This window comes from Streptopelia decaocto (genome assembly GCF_964273445.1).
Source record: "Streptopelia decaocto genome assembly, chromosome: 3".
NCBI lineage: Eukaryota > Metazoa > Chordata > Aves > Columbiformes > Columbidae > Streptopelia > Streptopelia decaocto.
Window position 1 is genome coordinate 63,163,962 of NC_138656.1, and position 18,496 is coordinate 63,182,457.

Below are 18,496 nucleotides of genomic sequence, written 5' to 3' on the forward strand. Positions count from 1 at the left end.
TTGAGTGGTTGGTGATGCTGTGATTGATGCACCCCAGAACATGGGTTGTCCTTTGGGCTGCCAGGGAACACCTGCTGACTCACTGAGCTGCTGCCACCAGCACCCCCAAATCCCTTTCTGCAGGGCTGCTCTCCAGCTGCTCCTCTCCCAACTTGTATTTGTGCTCTGCATTACTCCATCTCTGGTGGAGAATATGGCATTTGACCTTCTTAAATTTCATCCCATTAATCATTGCCCAGTACTCCAATCTATCTAGATCCCTTTGCAAGGCTTCTTTTCCCTCAAGAGAGTCAATAATACATCCCAGTTTGGTATCATCAGCAAACTTGGTGATGGTGCAATTAACTCCCACATCCAGATCATTGGTAAAAATACTGAACAGAACTGGCCATAAAAGTGTGCCCTGAGGACACCACTGGGGACTTGTTGCCAGCCAGACATAGCCCCATTCACTACAACCCTTTTAACCCCTTGTTCACACGGTTCTCTATGAACCTGGTTGTCCTGCAGCTGGACAACTTGTCCAGAAAGGTGCTGTGAGGGACAGTATCAAAAGCATCACTAAAACCCACAAAACCTACATCTACCACCTGTGGTGTCAAATTAGTTAAACAGGGCTTTCCATTTTTGAACCCAAGTCATTGGGACATTAAATTATTGTTTTGTAGAGCACAAATGAATGAGCTTCTTGGTAGATATGGGCACTTCATGGTTGGAAATACTGAGCTGACAGTAGCTGATAAGATCCTAAAGAGGAGCCTGACTGACATTTCAGACAGAAGAGGCTGCTCAAACCATCTGAACTGGAAAGAATTTGTAGGTCTTGTAGTTGAAAACATTGTCCATGTGATGAATTTCAGTAGAGGGAAGCCATAAATGAGAAAAAGCAAGTTGTTACCTTCACTGCTGTTGTAACTGACTTGGTGGACAGCAGCAAAACTTACCTATGTTTCTGTGCAGAACAAATGAGTATTGGTTTCTCTTTTGCTTCTTAAGAAAGCTATGAGTAGCGGTGACAGGCAGTTCTAGACTGTATGATTGAAAAGGGTCACCAGAAAGATTATTTTATTAGATGCTCTTATTTCTACAATATAAAAATGAAAATACATAGTGGTCAGTTATAGATCACATCTGACTATAATATGAAATTCTTATAGAAGTTAAAATAAGTTGTAGGATAGTATTTTCCAGAACCTCTTTAGTGATGCAGAAGCCTTTGAGTGAAATGCAGTTTAAAGAAAAAACGAAAAAAAGGGGAACGTTCTAAGGTAGACAAATTGGACATTAAAGTATAGTCTTTCACCTAATACAAGAACAGGTAATCATTCAATGGAATTTAAACACAATGGATCTAAGCTCAGATGAGAAAGTAATTATGGAACTGATTTGTGTAACAGTGTAACTGAGTGTCATGGAACGTAAGTGGGACAAAATCCTAATGGGATTCAAAAATATTTATTTTTTCAAAGTGTGAGAAAAGAGCTGCAATAACAGAATCAAACAACTCTCCAACTTTGGGAAGTAAATTAATCTCTAGGTGCTTAGAATTAATTAAATAAATATATAAATAAATGAATATATAAAAACAAGCAAACAACAAAAAAAACCCCACAACAAAACCAAAGAGCCTTAATCTGGATTCACAGGGTATGTTGTTTATATGAAAACAACATGATCTCAACTTTGAACACGTCTAGTGTAGCTGAAAAAATACATCTGTCTCTGATACAGTCCCATAACAGTATCACTGTTACTCTTTTCTGCTGCGTCCTGGTGATGTGATACTTGTAGAAAACATTTTCACAATAGCTCACTTGGGGTTTTTATCTTACAGAAAACAGAAGTAATTGAAGAGGCTTTCCCTGGGTGAGTGTAATGTTATTTTATTTGTGCAAGAGTTACTGTATACATGGGTTTTCTGCTTTTGCTCTTTCATTGAGTATTGCTAATAACTAATGTTCTTGTTTACATTAGTATGTTTATGGACACTCCTGAAGATGAGAGAACCAAACTGATCAGCTGCCTGGGCGCTTTTAGACAGTTCTGGAGCAGTCTTTCCCAGGTTAACATTTAATTTGTTGCTTATATGTACTTTATATACTTTTTTAATATGGTGAAACCTTGTCTAGTAGACACACACTTGAGCTATAAGGTCTGTGTCCAATCATTCAGAATGTCGTTTCAGATATGGCACAATAAAGAATATAGGATGACTTTGCAAGAAAAAAGTATTAGTTTTGACATTTATAAGATTATGTATTTGTTCAGCAGAGGTTGGTGTGCAATGCAAATAAAGATAAACAAATGCAAGTATAACACTAAAGAAATAGATAAAGAAAGCTAGTTTGTTACAGAATTTCTGGTAGAAGTGAAAAAGTAGGGGGGCGGGAAAAAGCAAAAGTATGTTTATGTTCAAAAATTACCTTCCAATAGTTAGATACCGCTAGGCACTCTTCTGTAATTGGAGACCTGGTTATCTTTGTTTTCACTGAATTTGATTATAACTGCAAAAAAGAAAGAATAATATAGAACAGTTCTATTTTAATCTATTCTGTGCTAACTTATATGTGAAAAAAAAGTTGAGTATAGAAATCAATGTTTCGGCTAGGAGATGTTTCCAGTACTGGACAACTGGATAATTTCTGTCGGAGAACCGAACTTCTTCAAAATAAGATCAGAAGACTTGTAAGGAAAACTGTTGAAAAAATGGACAACTTCTACCATTTATACCATTGTTCTTCTGTTATTCCTGGTTGGATACTATATGAATTTTACAGTTTGTTTCACTACTTGTAAATACATTCTTTCTCCCTTCTACTGCTCTTTCAGGAATCCCATGAACAGTGCGTCCAGTGGATTGTAAGATTCATTCATAGCCAACATAGCCCTAAAAGAATTTCTTTTCTTTATGACTGCTTAGCAATGGCAGTAGAAACTGGACTTTTGCCACCCAGGTAAGCTATGTCAGAATAAATCGATAAATAGGACACATGTAAGTTGTAATATGGGAGGGTATTTTAAGTTGACATTATAAAAATTATTGCTGAAAAGCATGTGCTTGTCATCTGTCATTCTTTCTTGCATTGTCTCCTTCTGCTAGGATGGTTTGCGAATCTCTGATAAACTCCGATACACTTGAATGGGAAAGGACACAGTTGTGGGCATTAACATTTAAATTGATCCGGAAGATTATTGGAGGTGTAGACTATAAGGTATCGTCCTCCCATTCCTTTCCTCCTGATAAGACACATTATTCCTGGCTTTGTTTTTATGATTTTATGTCAGAGACATCCAGTGTTTCAAAGTCTGCTTTGATTATGGAAGAAAAAGATGATTCCATGAGACTACTTTTAATGCTTTTTCATAGTTTAATAGATAATTCTGCATGGACAATGTAACTCTTCCTTTCTCTACCACACAGTCATCTTTCATCCCTCTCTCAGTTAAAAGTTAAGTAACTCTAATGCAGGTACAGAAATGGTACACATGGAAAAGTAATACTATTAAGCATTAAGGCTGAAGTTACTGCATCTGCGCTGACTCCTGTTGTTCACAGGACAATGATCCTGCAAGCTGTGTCTTTGGCAGGGTGCAACTCTGACAGGAGTAGGAAACCATGTATCTCTTGCAGAGAACAATCTCACCAGCATTGGTGGGTGGGTTAGAGCAAAAAAACATACAACATTGAACTTTGGTCAGTCTGTACAAGTCATCACAGGGTGGATGTCTCTGGATGCACATCAGAATTTCAAGGTATTTTCTCATCTAGGGTATGCTAAGATTGAGAAGTTCCGTACGGAGTTTAATGTGATTAGTGTTCACATTCTCAGTAGCATTCTGTCTTCTGACACTTAGCAACAAACATCTGATCTGTCTGTCAGATTATTGCCTGACCATATTGATTGCATAATCTTTCTGCCAGAAATGTCTGTGAAGGTTAATTTTATGTGCTTTCTTTTAGGGTGTGCGTGATCTGTTGAAAGTGATCCTAGAGAAAATCTTAACAATTCCAAACACTGTGAGCTCAGCTGTTGTACAGCAGCTTTTAGCAGCAAGAGAGGTACCTACCTGAATTTTCTGTCTTATCACTATAGAGGAAGACAGACCTCATTCCTTTGTCATCTATGAATTTCTGATTGCTGGGATGGCTCTGTTTGAGAGTTGGTACAGTTCAACTGCAGAGACTTATTCTTTATGCTCTAATTATTTTTTGTAATTCTATTTTATACAGTAAACGAAGAGCTTTTGGGGGATGTTGTAGATAAACCCTAAAATCCCTAAAAGGAGAGTCAGGCCCAATGTTTGACTTGCCCGTAACGTTGATGAGAGGTTCAGTATGACCAAATCGTATCCTGGGCTGCATCAAAAGAAGGGACCAGCAGGTCAAGGGAGATGATTGTGTCCCTCTGCTCTACTCTCAAGAGACCCCACCTGGAGTACTGCATCCAGCTCTGGGGCTCCCAATATAAGAAGGACATGGACCTGTTGGAGTGGGTCCAGAGGAGGACAGGCTGAGAGAATTGGGGTTGTTCAGCCTAGAGAAGAGAGGGTGCTGGGGACACCTTATAGCAGCCTTCCAGTACCTAAAGGAGGTCTACAAAAAAGCTGGAGAGGGACTTTTTACAAGAGCATGTAGTGATATGACAAGGGGTGATGGCTTTAAACTGAAAGAGGGTAGATTTAGATGAGATATAAGAAAAAAATTCTTCACCATGAGGGTGGTGAGGCATTGGAACAGGCTGCCCAGAGAAGCTGTGGATGCCCCGTCCCTGGAGACATTCAAGGCCAGATGTGATGGGGCTTTGAGCAGCTTGGTCTAGTGGAAGATGTCCCTGCCCATGGCAGGGAGGTTGGAATTAGATGATCTTTAAGGTCCCTTCCAACCCAAACCATTCTGTGATTTTCATGGGCTGCCTCAGACTAGTAGACAGATGATACCTTTGTTTACCATATCCAAAGTCCTTTACACTGATGTATGTTTTTATTTATAGGTGGTAGCCTACATTTTGGAAAGAAATGCATGTTTGCTACCTGCCTACTTTGCAGTTACAGAAATCAGAAAACTATATCCTGAAGGAAAACTTCCCCATTGGGTAATGATAAAATATCAAATCGTGTAATATGGAGTATTGTTCCATGCAAAACAAAATGATTTTTTTTTTTAAGTTTGTGCTTTCTCTGTGGTTTCGAGGTAAGAAAAATGGCTTTAAATAGCTGACCAGTGTTTTTATTTAAATTCAGTTATACAAAATAATTTGCGGCTCTGGTGCAATGAAAGTGGTCATTGTTTCCAACAAGAATGTAATGTTGATTCAGTTTTTAATTTTATATTCTGTTAAAATAAGTAGGTGTTGGGAAAAGGATAAAATCTTGACTCCCTTGAATTAATGGGAAAACTCTTACTGACTTTTGAGCCAATATTTAATCCAGGGTGTACTAATCTGCGTGCTTTGTCTTTGTGGAATTGTTATCCAGAGGCAAACAGATTTGTTATGAACAGAAATTCTAAAGCTTGTCTTAAGTCATCTGTTACTAAATGGTGTGCACTGAAATAATACAGTACACATATGGTGTGCACTGAAATAATACAGTACACATAAGAGAAACAGTTACTATATAAACTCTCTTTCGAATGCAAACTGAGAAGTGCATCCTACCCCTTCTTTATTAAGGTCACATTTTTGGTTTTGTAGTTTGAGGTTCTGGATGATTTTTCTGAAGGAAGCTGGTTATTTTAGTAGATTCCTGTGTATTTTATTGAAACGTATAAACTGGTTTTAAGTCTTAAATATTTCTTGTTGGTATCTCTGACTTAAACCTTTAACTGATCTTTTTTCTCCTCTTCTCACCCAGTTACTAGGTAATTTGGTATCGGATTTTGTGGATACTTTCAGACCTACAGCAAGAATAAATTCCATTTGTGGTAAGAGAATGATTTCATGAATGACTTCAAAATAAATTAATTTATGTTGAACTTTTTTATGTATGAGAGTGTTTTGGGGCATGTATTAATCTAAGCTGGTAGTGGAAGTGTACTACTTGTTACATGGCCATATAGTTTCTAACTACAGTAGACATTAAGAAAATCTATGCTCAAAGATTTTGAGTTAATATAGATCCACTGGCATGTTAGTCAGAGGGTATTTTCTGACTTATTTCCATTGCAGCTTTTGTAGCTGCTCAGCCTTATCCCCATTGTTGCAGGCTTCTGTGTGAACATTTCCTAGCTCAGATGAGTACTGCCACTCCTCTTCTGTGAAGGAAAAACTCACTGTTGCTTATTGCTAGAAACCTGAAAACTAAAATATGGCTGTATTAATTGTGATTCTTGCTGCATTTTTTCTTGAAAAGGACAAAAATGTCTTCTGTTTACTTTGAGAATTAAGTAGCTTAATAACAGCTGCTTTATATCTTTGATCTGAGGAAGGTTTAATTCAACTGTGCTTCCTCAGTGCAGAGGTTAAGAATGTAAATTCATCTGTAATGCTCCAAAGCATTTTGTGTTTCAGAAACATGTAGTTATTCTTCTGTCAAAAGTGTGATATAGGTTTTATGCATATGACTTGCAGGGATCATACACAGATTTTTACAAGTTTGGATGTGTAAATTATCTGTATAGATATGGTTGCAGGGGACAAAGAAATATTTATTTACTGCTTGTTTTATCTGATAGTAATATGGCCAGTCTAGACAATAGAAGTAATGGAATTTGAACTCAGAGTGAGATTTAGGTCAAAGTTGAGGCACCTAAATTTAGATGCTGATATACAGGTGCACTAGGAGCTCAGTTCAGATACCTGTTTAAGCAACTGAAATAAATCCTGTGTGTCTAATCTGTGCTGACTAACAAGTCTAAATTTACCCTACAAAAAAACTTCTCATGTGTGATCAGCTGAATCACATTGGCCTACACTAATTAAATTGACTAGATCCCCACTGACTGTTACTGGAGTACAGATGCTTGTATTTGACTAGTTTAATGAACAGAATTCTGCCCATGGTTTTCTTGCAGGATGAATGAAGGAAAATTGAAAGACTCGATTATATACTTAGATTAGTAATACTGTTTTCTTTGTGGAAAGGGTCAGTGTAGCAAAATCAAATCCATAGGTCAAGCAGTAGCAATGGAATAGTCTTCTGGTATCCTAAAAGGTTAGTTACTTTTAGATTAATATTTGCAAATGTTTTTATTTTCCGTGTACCCAGTCTGAACATATGGGGATTTTACTCCTTAGATATTAGTTGAAGGTTAGTTAGAAAAATAATACGATCCTGAAGCAATCCTATGGTAAAAAGCTTTAGAGAGTGGAAATTTAAGGAGAGCATGAAAGTGGCTAAGGCCAGTTTTTGCATCAGAATGTTTAAACAATAGGCCAGGTTCACTCTTTTAGAATTTATGATGTTTCATTGCATGTAGGTCGCTGTAGTCTTCTTCCTGTGGTAAATAACTCAGGTGCCATGTGTAACTCATGGAAGCTGGATCCTACAACCCTTCGTTTTCCTTTGAAAGGTCTTTTACCATATGATAAGGTATGCCTTATTAAGCTTCTTAAACATGTTATATTAAATGAATACGAATCTTTTATATACTTGGGGAAGGAAATTCAACTGTGAATATCCTATTATTCCAGCTAGGCTAACACTGAGGACGTAGATGTTTTCACTTTATTATATATTTCAATGTTTTCAAGCTGTATGCAAAGGACCATTAGAGTAGTGTTTGGTATACCTGCTGCCAAGGATGTTGAAGAGATGTTTAATGTGCTTTGTGGATGTGTGCGTGTGTAGAAGCAAGTGAGAGTAGAGAATTGATTGGAAAATTAGTTTAGCACTGGAGAGGTGGAAGAGAATGGGAAGGTAATTTCTTCTTTTCTGTGCTCATTGTTGTTCTATAGGAAAGATAATTTTACAGTTCAAACTTAAATAATAGTTAAATTATTTAAAGTTAAAACTCCGAATGTGAAATAGTGATCTACTGAAAGAATTTAAGAACTCTAAAAGATCAGGACAAAAATTCACCTTGCCCAGCATTCCCATTTTGCTATTCTAGGTTTCCAAGGAAGGATATAAAGATATTATATCTAATGGCAAATGTAGTGTTCACACTCTACAGCCGTTTACATTTTGAGTGTTTCCTGAGGCAGATTTAGTTTCTATATATTCACTAAACCTTCCTCTTTCAAATATTTGTTTAGTCTCTTCTTGAGCCTATGTAAGCTTTTAGCATCCTCAACATCCCTTTGATAAGGACTTCCACATTTCAACCTCATGTTGTGTGAGGAATCAGCTGCTTCTGTTTGTTTTGAACGTAGCTTCAGATGATGTTTTTCTTTAAAGTGCCTCAGCTGTTAGAAGATACCGTGAGCATTTGTTCCGTATCTACTTTCTTCATACTGCTCATGATTTTTATGCATCTTGGTCATGTGCTTCATCAGTCGTCTTACCTGGCTTCCCCTGAGTTCTTGGTGGTCTTCCAGTATTTTAAGGCTGTTTCAAAAAGTGTGCCATCCTTTTATTTGCTAAAGAATGTTCTTCTACTCAGTTCCCATGAAATCTGCCACTTTGGAAGAACTGTGATTGTTTCCTCCTTTCTTTTGGGCATCAGAGAGCAAAAAGATGTGCCAGATAATATATATCAACATAAATTAAGTATTCATTCTTACATTAACTTAATTAAACGTAAACTCAGTGTTAAGCATAATCTTGAGGCAATATATGTTTGTATGTGATTGCCCTTTTTTTTTTTTTTAAAAGGATCTGTTTGAGCCACAGACTGCTTTGTTGAGATATGTGCTGGAACAACCGTATTCAAGGGATATGGTCTGCAATATGCTAGGTCTGAATAAGCAGGTACTGTACTGTGCTGTAACATGTGATTTAATTCTGCATAGAATCTGCACTATTCTTTTTCTCTTTTCTTTGCTATAGCTAACTAAGCAAAACAGTTAAGGTCCAAAGAGTGGTGATTTTTTTTTTTTTATGAGATCATATTAGGTTAATTGGACACTGTTGTTCCTATCATTTGTATATTGCTTTACGAATGTTAAATTGAAAAGTAGAGATTTAAAATATGATTTTTTTTTTGCATTGCTTTTTTTTCCTATAAGGCCAGCCTCAAGTACACCTTTGACAGACAGTAAGAGACTGCTAGGTCAAACAATAAAAGTGGTTATTGTTCATGTTATTAGTTTTTAAAGCACTGTTGTTCTTTGTTATATTGGCATGTTATAGTAGTAGAATAGTGAAAAGCTGGGATTTGTTTTGTTAGATTTTTTCTTTTTATACGTTAGGATGGGAGGGCTTAGTCTGACTTGGGGATCCTTGAGGCTGGCCTCATAGTCACTGTTTTGTCTTTTCTTTTTTTCTTCCTTTATTTTTGTTCTGTCCTGTCTTGTCCTGCCCATCCTCCAATGCTCTAGACCTTGAACATTGCTCAGGTATGTTCACAACCTTACTGTTGTATTGTGACTAACGATACGCTGGCCGCTTTGTAGCCACTGATTCCAGTTAGAGAATATATGTACAGTCAGGGCTTGAAATTGGCAGGACCATGACTCAAGGGCAAATTCTTACTACATACCTCCAGAGATATGAGAGATGTAGCATAACGCTGACAGTCAGTGGTCCTTTCATCCTAAAATTTTGGTTGTAGTGGACTGCTACCATTTCCCTTACCAGTCATAAGAACTTTTACTTTGTCTGCTGGAATTTTCAGATGAGGAGAGATTCTTAGTTCAAAATTTCTTTCCTTATGCGTGTGAAAAAATATCTGCTGCACTTGATTGTAAAATTACAAAGCTGTAAATACATCATTGTCTAAAATAAAAAAAAGCCAAAAAACCAGCAGCTTTACTAGTGGAATTTTCTTATCATTAGGAAGCCTGTGTAAAAACCTTCCAAACAGACAATTATAATATTCTCCAAGCTAGGTAAAAGAAAGGTGGTGCAGGATGCTGTGTGAAAAGCAGTTCCTTAAAATTTGATTACTTGTTTAAATAAAGTCACCTAAGCAAATTAATCAAGTGGACTTCTGCTTGAAATTTGAAATTATGAGTATAAATATAGTTGATCTCTTGCTACAATAATCAATTCCACACCTACTTTAAAAAAAATTGCTTAAGATTTATAAAATAGCGTTGCTGTTTGCAATACTATAGTGAAGGTTGTGTCAGTGTTTCCATTTAAGAAACTTTTTTCAGATTTGTAACTTGACTATAAAATTTACATGATCCTGAAACCTTGTGTACATTTCCCACTGTAAATGAAATACACCAGTGCTTTTTCTGGATTGGGACAAGATAACTGAATGTGCAGATTCCTACATCTTGGCAAACAGTACTCTGTATTGTATATGACAGTCCTGTATTTGAGACTTAAGGCAGCTGAGATGTTAAACCTTCGGGAAAGAGCTGCTAGGTTTAGTGTTGAAATGAGTAGTATTTGTATTCTGTGTCTACTTCTGTGTCTACATTCAGTTAACAAATTCCTCTATGTATCTTGTAGCTGGTAAATAATACAAGATATAGACAAAAAAATATATTGAACCCATTTTATTCTTCTAACTATGGGTGGTCTGTGCCTTCAGGTCAAAAAACACTGATGGTAAAAATGCTAGTTTTGAACTACTTTACTGTCCTCTTAAAGTAATCAAAGAAAATTTAAATGAAGTGATGAAATACGTTGAACTATACTTCTTAAAATTTGTTTGCTAGTATAGGAATTCCCACACAAAGTTTCAACCTGGTGTGAATTTTAATGGCCAAGGAACAAATTTGAAGAATGTAGCTTGTAAAGGAAATGCTGACAGAACATGAACTATAGCTGTATGACTGCAGTTACACCAGCATAAAGATGTTTGGGCTGTTGAAAACTTGTGAGTTAGGAATATAAATATAGAGTAGGGTGGTGTAGTGTTATAGAACAGAAAGTAATGTTCCATTTAAACAAACTGTGGAAAACATAAACATTTTACTTGCTTTTAGGTACAAATTAACTTCATGTTATAGTTGAATTTGTTAATATAGCTGCTTGATAAAAAATAGTAGCATGGTTTTCAGAAGTTAGGTAACTGTATCAATGCTTTCAGTAAAATGACTGATAATTTTGAATTGTCAGTATAATAGAAGACACTTAGAAATGCAAATAGTGCTAAGTTTGTTTCAAAATAAATACAGAAACACCTTAAAGCAATGATCATTATTTATTTATGATCATTTATTATTTATATGAAGCTGCTTGTATGCCCTATCAACTACTAACACAGATCCAGTTGCAGGATTGGAGCCTTCATTTGAATCTTTTGACATCACAAACTAGGTATGGTTCAGCCATATTTGTCCCAGTTCTCAAATATTCTTGAAGAGGAGCAGTGAAACGTTCTGGTTCAATCTTAACCAAGCAGATCTGTGTTAGAAAACGGCTCACTCAAACCATCTTTGAGTTGTATTAAAAAAAAATACAAATCCAACTGTCCTGTTAACCTTGCAGAGTGAAAAATGAAGGTAAAATTTGGTATGTTTATAGATTCATGTGTTCCTTTCAGGATTTGAAGTTTTGTTGTGGGTTGAGGTTTTCTAATACCTTGATCAAGTATATGGTGTTGAGTCTAGATGTAGTAATATGGGCTTCAAAATGTTCCTTCTGTTGGAGTCTGGGGATTTTTATTTTTTGCTATGGTTTACTTCTGTGTGGAATAGTTACCTTCCCTTGTATACCTGTTGGAACTGGTCTATAAGAAGTAGATATTTGAATTGTGTTTTATCATGTATGTTATCATGGTTTATGGTTGGATTTGGTGATCTTAAGGGTCTTTTCCAACCAAAATGATTCTGTGGTTCTATGTCAATTTATATTCTGCTGTTAGCTGTGGTGATACTCCCAGTACTTCATTATCTTTTAAATAATTTGTTGAGGTATGTAACAATCTGTTTTTTGGAAAATGATGAACAGTTCAAAGTGTCTTAATACACTGACACCAAATTAAGGTTTGGTTTATAGATCTTCTCAGTTGATTCTTAAGATTGAGCTTTAGTTATGTCTAGGATGTGAAATAATTTTGAACATTTTGGTTTGTATCTTTACCTTCTCTACATGTACAGACTTAATATGGCATGTTCACTTGCATAATTGCAGTCTGGGTGGTATTGCAGTCCTCTAAACAATGAAAAACTGTGTTAAACTGATTTCTCTGTGTTGGGAGATGTTTGAGAGAGGGGAGGTAATTTTCAGGTGTCTTGTTCCTATAATGTAAACAAACTTTTAATTAGCAGCTATTGTATTAATGTTATTGCTCTTTACACAGTGTATTTAACTGGTCACCTTTTAAACCAGCAGTGGTGATCTGCAGCTTTGAGTAGGAAATTACCTATACCATACTCTGTTCAAGTGAATATGTAGTTATATGCTATTCTAGCTACAAAGCAGGGTAGTTTGCTTGGGGAAGATGATGTTTATTTCATGTCTGTCCATGAACTGTGTAAGCATTAAGTGAAAGGAATGACATAATGCAATATTAAAAAATTCACTTTCTTTTCCCTTTTATTTTTTAAATATTCTAGCTTTATGCTTGGAACTTGCTGTCCAATATTATTAGTATTAACATGGCAAAGTAATTAATGGGTATGATTATTTTTTATATATTTCTGATTGTAAGAGTGTGTGTTGAGAACACTTGAGTGCAACTTCCCTGTTAAAACTTTGGTTCTTAATGAGGAAAACTTGAGAGTTCCCACCAAACTTGGTAGAAATAGTCAGGTGCAATATAAACAATAAACTTTAAGGTTTTGTGTCTGGGGAGTATACAGCTTTTGGAAAAAGGAGGTGAGAGGAGGCCCAGAGTTCTGTCTTGTATTAACTACTTCAGGCATTTAGCTTACACATTTGGAATAGGACTTAAGGAGGTGCAGTTTACTCCTGCAGGCATCTTAGGCTCTGTGGTTTGGTCTTCAGTTTCTTAAGTGTAGATATTTATTAAATATTTTTGAGCTAAATGTTGTTTACTTAAAATATTAAAAAACTATAATAGCTTCCAGCTAGCCATACTGACTTCTTAAAATATTTTTCTTTCAGGGAACACTTAACTACCCACCCCACTCTCCAATCCACCAAAACCACCCAAACAAAACAAAACAACAAACAAACAAAACTAACCACAGCAAAACCAAAACAACAAACCAACCAACCAGCCAAAAAAAACACCACACCCCACCCCCCCGCTGCAAAACCAGTGGATGCTTTAATCCGCTGAAAAAAGTACCACTAGTCCATCAGAGGGCTGATCTCAAGAGAAGTTTTAGTATCAAGTTATCAAGGAAGCGCTTTTCCCCCTTCCTTATTTCTTTATGATTTAATAATGTTTTCAACAAGATTATGTATTTGTCAATTTGTAAAATATAATTTTCAGGGCAAAATGGCGAATATATATTTATATCACCAAATTACAATAATTTGAATAATGTTCTCTTTAGGAAAAAAGCATAGTGGTTTTTAATGCTATATTTTTCCATATATTATCCCAAACTTTTTTGTTGCTGTTTTGTGTAAGCCATGCCAAAACATGAATTCCTGCTTATTTGTGAGGAGTATCAGTTCTCAACAACATTTTTATTCATCTCAGTATATACCAAGATGTTCTTTCAGTTTGAGTAACTGATAACACAAGGCCCCAATCCTGCAAATTCTTGTGCAGCTTAGTATTTTGAGTGTTTCAAAACTATAGGAAAAAAATTATGCAAGAATATATATATATACACTGAAAATACAGAAAAAAAAAATCCCAGAAAATTAAATTAATTAAGATAGAATGTGAAGTATTGCTATATTTCTCATTTAAAATTGTTCTTAAAACAATAAAAGCATGATTTTCAGAATAAAAGAGTTAATTCTTTTTTTTTTAATTTCCTGGCTCCTAGACTTTTCGAATCTTAGAATTATTCAGAACAGTGAAAATTCCTACTGGAAATTCTGGCTTTCTTTTTAACAGCAATATTTTCCTGTTGTATTCTTTGAATAACCTTATCCTAAATTAATGTAGCCTGACATGATTAGGCTTTTGGACATTAACCCAGTGCTTAGCACACTATTAAATTTCAAGCCCTGTACATAGTAGTTTTGCATGCTGGATTATAAACTAGTCTGTAGTGTTGTCTGTTGCACCCTGCTCTGCTTCATAATTAGTTGCTTTGGGAGGGGGAAAAAACCACAAATAAAAACCAAAGTACTCTCAACTGGTGATGTTATTACTGCTCTGTGTAAACCTGTAACGTGGTTAATCCATGATAATAGCATTGCGTCCTGGAGGAAGAGGTGAAACTGTAATTGATGCTTTCTGGTTTAGTGAAAGGTTTGTGTTAAGCATGCTTCAAGAAAGCACAGCTAGAATTGTAGTTTTTTGCAGTTTTGAGCTGGCGAAGAGCATGCAACAGGGGATGCTGTTCACTGTATTTTGTCAACTTTTCCCGTTCTTGCATTTTATTTTGAATTGAAGAGAATCTCTTTTTTCATGGAAAAGACTACCATCGATGAAGGTAGAACAAGCATCTCCTTTCAGCATCTCTCTTTCCTTTTATTATTTCTTTATTAATTAAAAGGGGTTTTTTAGGCTGCCTGACTAGTAAGCCAAAGAACTAATCTAAGGCATCCCTCAAATGTTTTTTTGAGTATTTGGGTGAATTTTGAAAACGATTTTTTACATACAGCTTTTTGCCTCTAGAAAGGGATACTGCATTTTCATTATTAGTGTTTGAGCAGCTCAGTTCCTTTTCTTTTGTATCATTGAAGTAATAATGTTTTCTTTAAGGCTGCATTATGTTACAGGCATGAGGTGTAAAGAATAAACAAACAACTAAATAAATAAATGTGACCATTCCTGAATAGAGATTGTAAAGAAACAAACAGGGGTTCAGTTATTTTAGATTATTTCTGAGGTGCTAGCACTGTCTGAAATAAGTTAAATTTGACACAGCTTTTTGTCCTTAGTGCTTTGTACCAGTATAACTATACAAGTGCAGGGTCAGAAAAGGTGGTTGCACTAAAGAACTTGCGATATGCGACATTATACTTGATGATCGTAAATTGAAGATTAATAATCTGAGTTCCAAACCACTGGTTAATGGGTCTGCTTTAGATACATCTGTACTAACATAGGTATCTGAATATATAATGCATTCCTTACTTGATCATTATTAAAAGTCATCAGGGAAGGTGTGTATTTTAAATCATTTCTGTGTTTGCCTGGCTCACTGCAGAGATTGTGGCGGTCTAAATTGAATATCTAAAGAGCTCATTGCTATGGTATGCAGTTTCTGTTCTATTCACGATATGTAGAACATAAGTTATTTTTATCAGATTAATTTTCAAGTCTCTTTGATCTTGTCTTACACCAGGTGGTGCTGTGTCAGTAGGACAGCACCTAATTATAGGGATATTAACCAGATTTTAATTCTGCTGCTAATTGTAGGTGAGCCCAAAATGAGAGTGAAAAATAGCCATTATGAATAGTCATTAAACACCTGTATCATATATTGGGGTATTTCCTCTGGGTTTGGCGGTATAATTGATATATCTTTTTCGTTATGGTGATCCCTACCTTTGAAATGTACTTTAAAGGAGAAAAAAGGGAAGATGAAAAAGGACAAACCCACAAACAAACCCAAACCCAAGCAAACAAACAAACCCACACAAACAAAAGAGCCCTCACCAGCTTGTTGAAGGAATGGACTTCTTTTTCCATTAATGCAAGATCAGAGAAATAGCATTCTGCATTTATTTATTAAAAATAACAAACTAAACCACCAGATGTTAGTTGTGCATTGATGGTTTGTGTTTTGGACCTGAGTAGGGAATTATGTAAATGTGTGAAAAAATGTAAAAATCATCGAGACCTGTAACATAGTGCAGCTTTAATACCCTGGCTTATCCTTAACTTAAGTTCAGACTTCATTTCATGCTTCCCAGCCTTCTGTCAAAATACTGTACTGTAACTGCAACTGTACAAGTTGTGAAGTTAATGGCAAGGCTTTTGGAATACTGTATCTGATCTCTGCCTTACAGCACAAGCAGCGCTGCCCTGTGCTGGAGGACCAGCTGGTGGATCTTGTGGTGTATGCCATGGAACGGTCTGAGACTGAAGAGAAGTTTGATGATGGTGGAACCAGTCAGCTTCTGTGGCAGCATCTCTCCAGCCAGCTCATTTTCTTTGTGCTCTTTCAGTTTGCAAGTTTTCCTCATATGGTCCTGTCACTCCATCAAAAGGTAAATTGTTTGTATCACTCACAGTTGGTAAGAGAGATTTTAAAAAAAGAGATTGTAAAAAAAGGTCAGTCCTCCATGCAAGAAGTGCCTTGTGCGTAACAAATTTTTTATCATTTGCTCTGTAAAAGTAAGTCAAATTCTCAAGTTACATCGCTGTGATCTAGGTCTGTTTCCAGTGTATTCAGTTACATTTGGATTCAAAATGTGCTAGTATATGTGCTAGAATAAGGAGATAAGCTGGCATGATTCAGAAGATCTGAGCACTCTGCTGTTGCGTCCAGTTTACAACTAAGCTTCAAATAGAGCAGACTCCCTGTTCAGTTTGTGAGCTAAAGAAACATCCATGTAAATGGATGCAAAAGCTTATAGTTTGGTTGTCTAATCAATATAATCAAAGCAATCTAATAGAAGACCATTTGTCCAATTACAGTGATATTGGCAATCGCAGTCTGAAATTATTGTTAATTGCTAAAAATAATTCCATTAGAACCGATACACTTTCCAGTATTCACCTCTTCCAGTATTTACAGTTTCTAACATACACTATGTATTACTTCATCTTTGTTTGTCCACAGTTTTGTGTTTCATCAAAATATACTATGTATATTATGTTTTACTTGTGATGGATTCTAGTTCTCTTTGATATCTTTTTGATATCCCTGAAATAAGTTTTACCAGGGCTGCATTCCTTTCATTACTGTTAATGACCAATTGAGACAATAGGCACTATACAACACGATTGCACAAATCTAATCTAAAACTAAAGCAAGCTAGATAAGACTAGGGGTTAAGAGTAGAGTACTGGTTACTAGGGAATTACTGTTACAGATAAAGCTAAAAAGCAAAAAAATACCCTACCACATCCAGATGAATCAAGCCCAGGTTGTTCTGGTTCAGAGATTTTACTTTATAGGTAGGGCTGATATAAAAAACCTGTGGCCTGCTATGGCAATACTGTATTTGACTACAGGGCTACAACCTGATGTTTTAAGTCCAATATTTAGGAGTTGCTGATTTTTCAAAACAGTAATCCTCAAGACCTAAGTACATTTTAAATTTTGCCATTAACTTTTGTGGCCCTCCCAGAGTTTGTGTCTGTGTTACAACTAATGCACCCATTGGCCATCTTTCTGAAAACAGAATCACAGCATGGTTGGGGTTGGAAGGGACCTCTGGAGGTATCTAGTCCAACCCACCCGCTAAAGCAGGTTCACCAGAGCAGATCGCACAGGAAGGTGTCCAGGAGGGTTTTGAATGTGTCCAGGGAAGGAGACTCCACAGCCTCTCTGGGCAGCCTGTTCCAGTGCTCTGGCACCCTCAAAGTATGGAAGCTTCTTCTCCTGTTCAGGTGGAACATGATGTACATTTCTGCCTCAGCCCTGCGATAAAATTGCCAGTAATCTCTGCTGGAACTGTTTTAGTCTGCCCTTCTGCTTTTATAGGAATCTTTGCAGTGATTTTTCTTCAGCATACAGTATTTGTCTGTTATTGAGTGTTTTTGCAGTTGGCAGGCCGTGGTCTCATTAAAGGAAGAGACCATCTGATGTGGGTGCTTCTCCAGTTCATCTCTGGCAGCATCCAGAAGAATGCGCTGGCTGACTTCCTCCCAGTTATGAAGCTTTTTGATCTCCTATATCCTGAGAAAGAAGTAAGTCTTTTCTCTGAAATTAAAAGTTCTATTTTTAATTCAACCTGAGACCTTCCTATGTCTGTATTAGTATCAGTCTTAAGTCACTGTTACAGCAGTGTGCTCCATAGTTGGAGATAGATGTATCATAATTAAATTATTTGTTTTTCAGGATTTCCTACATATATAGATATAGATATATTTTTCTAGTAACCACATTTGTGCCACGGTTTTAGGAGCAAAAAAGACTTTTGTTAACCCCTGTCCTCCTTCACTTTGGTTTGACTAAGGTTTTGAGGAGTTTATTAAAGCGCTGAGGATACTATTAAGGAATAATGTGGAATTTTACACTGAGAGACGCTTTTGGGTGCGAAGAACTGAACAAGGCACTTTAAATTTGTTTTTTATTAATGGTTACTTAAAATTCATTGGGCAGTAGTAAATCAAATCCTAGTCATGCTTTGTACATTCTTTTAGAATGAAGGTTCCTGAGGAAGGGGGAGTTAGGGGAAGTTCTTAAGCTTCCATCATGACAGTGTTGTCAGCATGAAGTTCTTATTGATTGCTATTATCATACTACCTTCCATTTTGGGTCAGTAGATATGTTAACACAAATGT

General features: G+C 36.2%; 1 protein-coding gene across 2 annotated transcripts in view; it reads left to right on the forward strand.

The window, feature by feature from the left end:
• Positions 1 to 18,496, forward strand: part of MED23 (mediator complex subunit 23) — a 40,162-nt gene that overhangs the window by 1,785 nt on the left and 19,881 nt on the right. The window contains exons 2-13 of one of the 2 annotated variants that reach the window (XM_082047341.1): positions 1,835 to 1,866; positions 1,975 to 2,062; positions 2,830 to 2,954; positions 3,101 to 3,212; positions 3,962 to 4,060; positions 4,992 to 5,093; positions 5,854 to 5,923; positions 7,418 to 7,530; positions 8,755 to 8,850; positions 9,420 to 9,437; positions 16,051 to 16,251; positions 17,756 to 17,899. In XM_082047341.1, coding sequence (XP_081903467.1) covers positions 1,835 to 1,866; positions 1,975 to 2,062; positions 2,830 to 2,954; positions 3,101 to 3,212; positions 3,962 to 4,060; positions 4,992 to 5,093; positions 5,854 to 5,923; positions 7,418 to 7,530; positions 8,755 to 8,850; positions 9,420 to 9,437; positions 16,051 to 16,251; positions 17,756 to 17,899 — 1,200 coding nt within the window. The remainder of the gene's footprint in view (positions 1 to 1,834; positions 1,867 to 1,974; positions 2,063 to 2,829; positions 2,955 to 3,100; positions 3,213 to 3,961; positions 4,061 to 4,991; positions 5,094 to 5,853; positions 5,924 to 7,417; positions 7,531 to 8,754; positions 8,851 to 9,419; positions 9,438 to 16,050; positions 16,252 to 17,755; positions 17,900 to 18,496) is intronic. The other variant, XM_082047342.1, reaches the window with a different exon arrangement.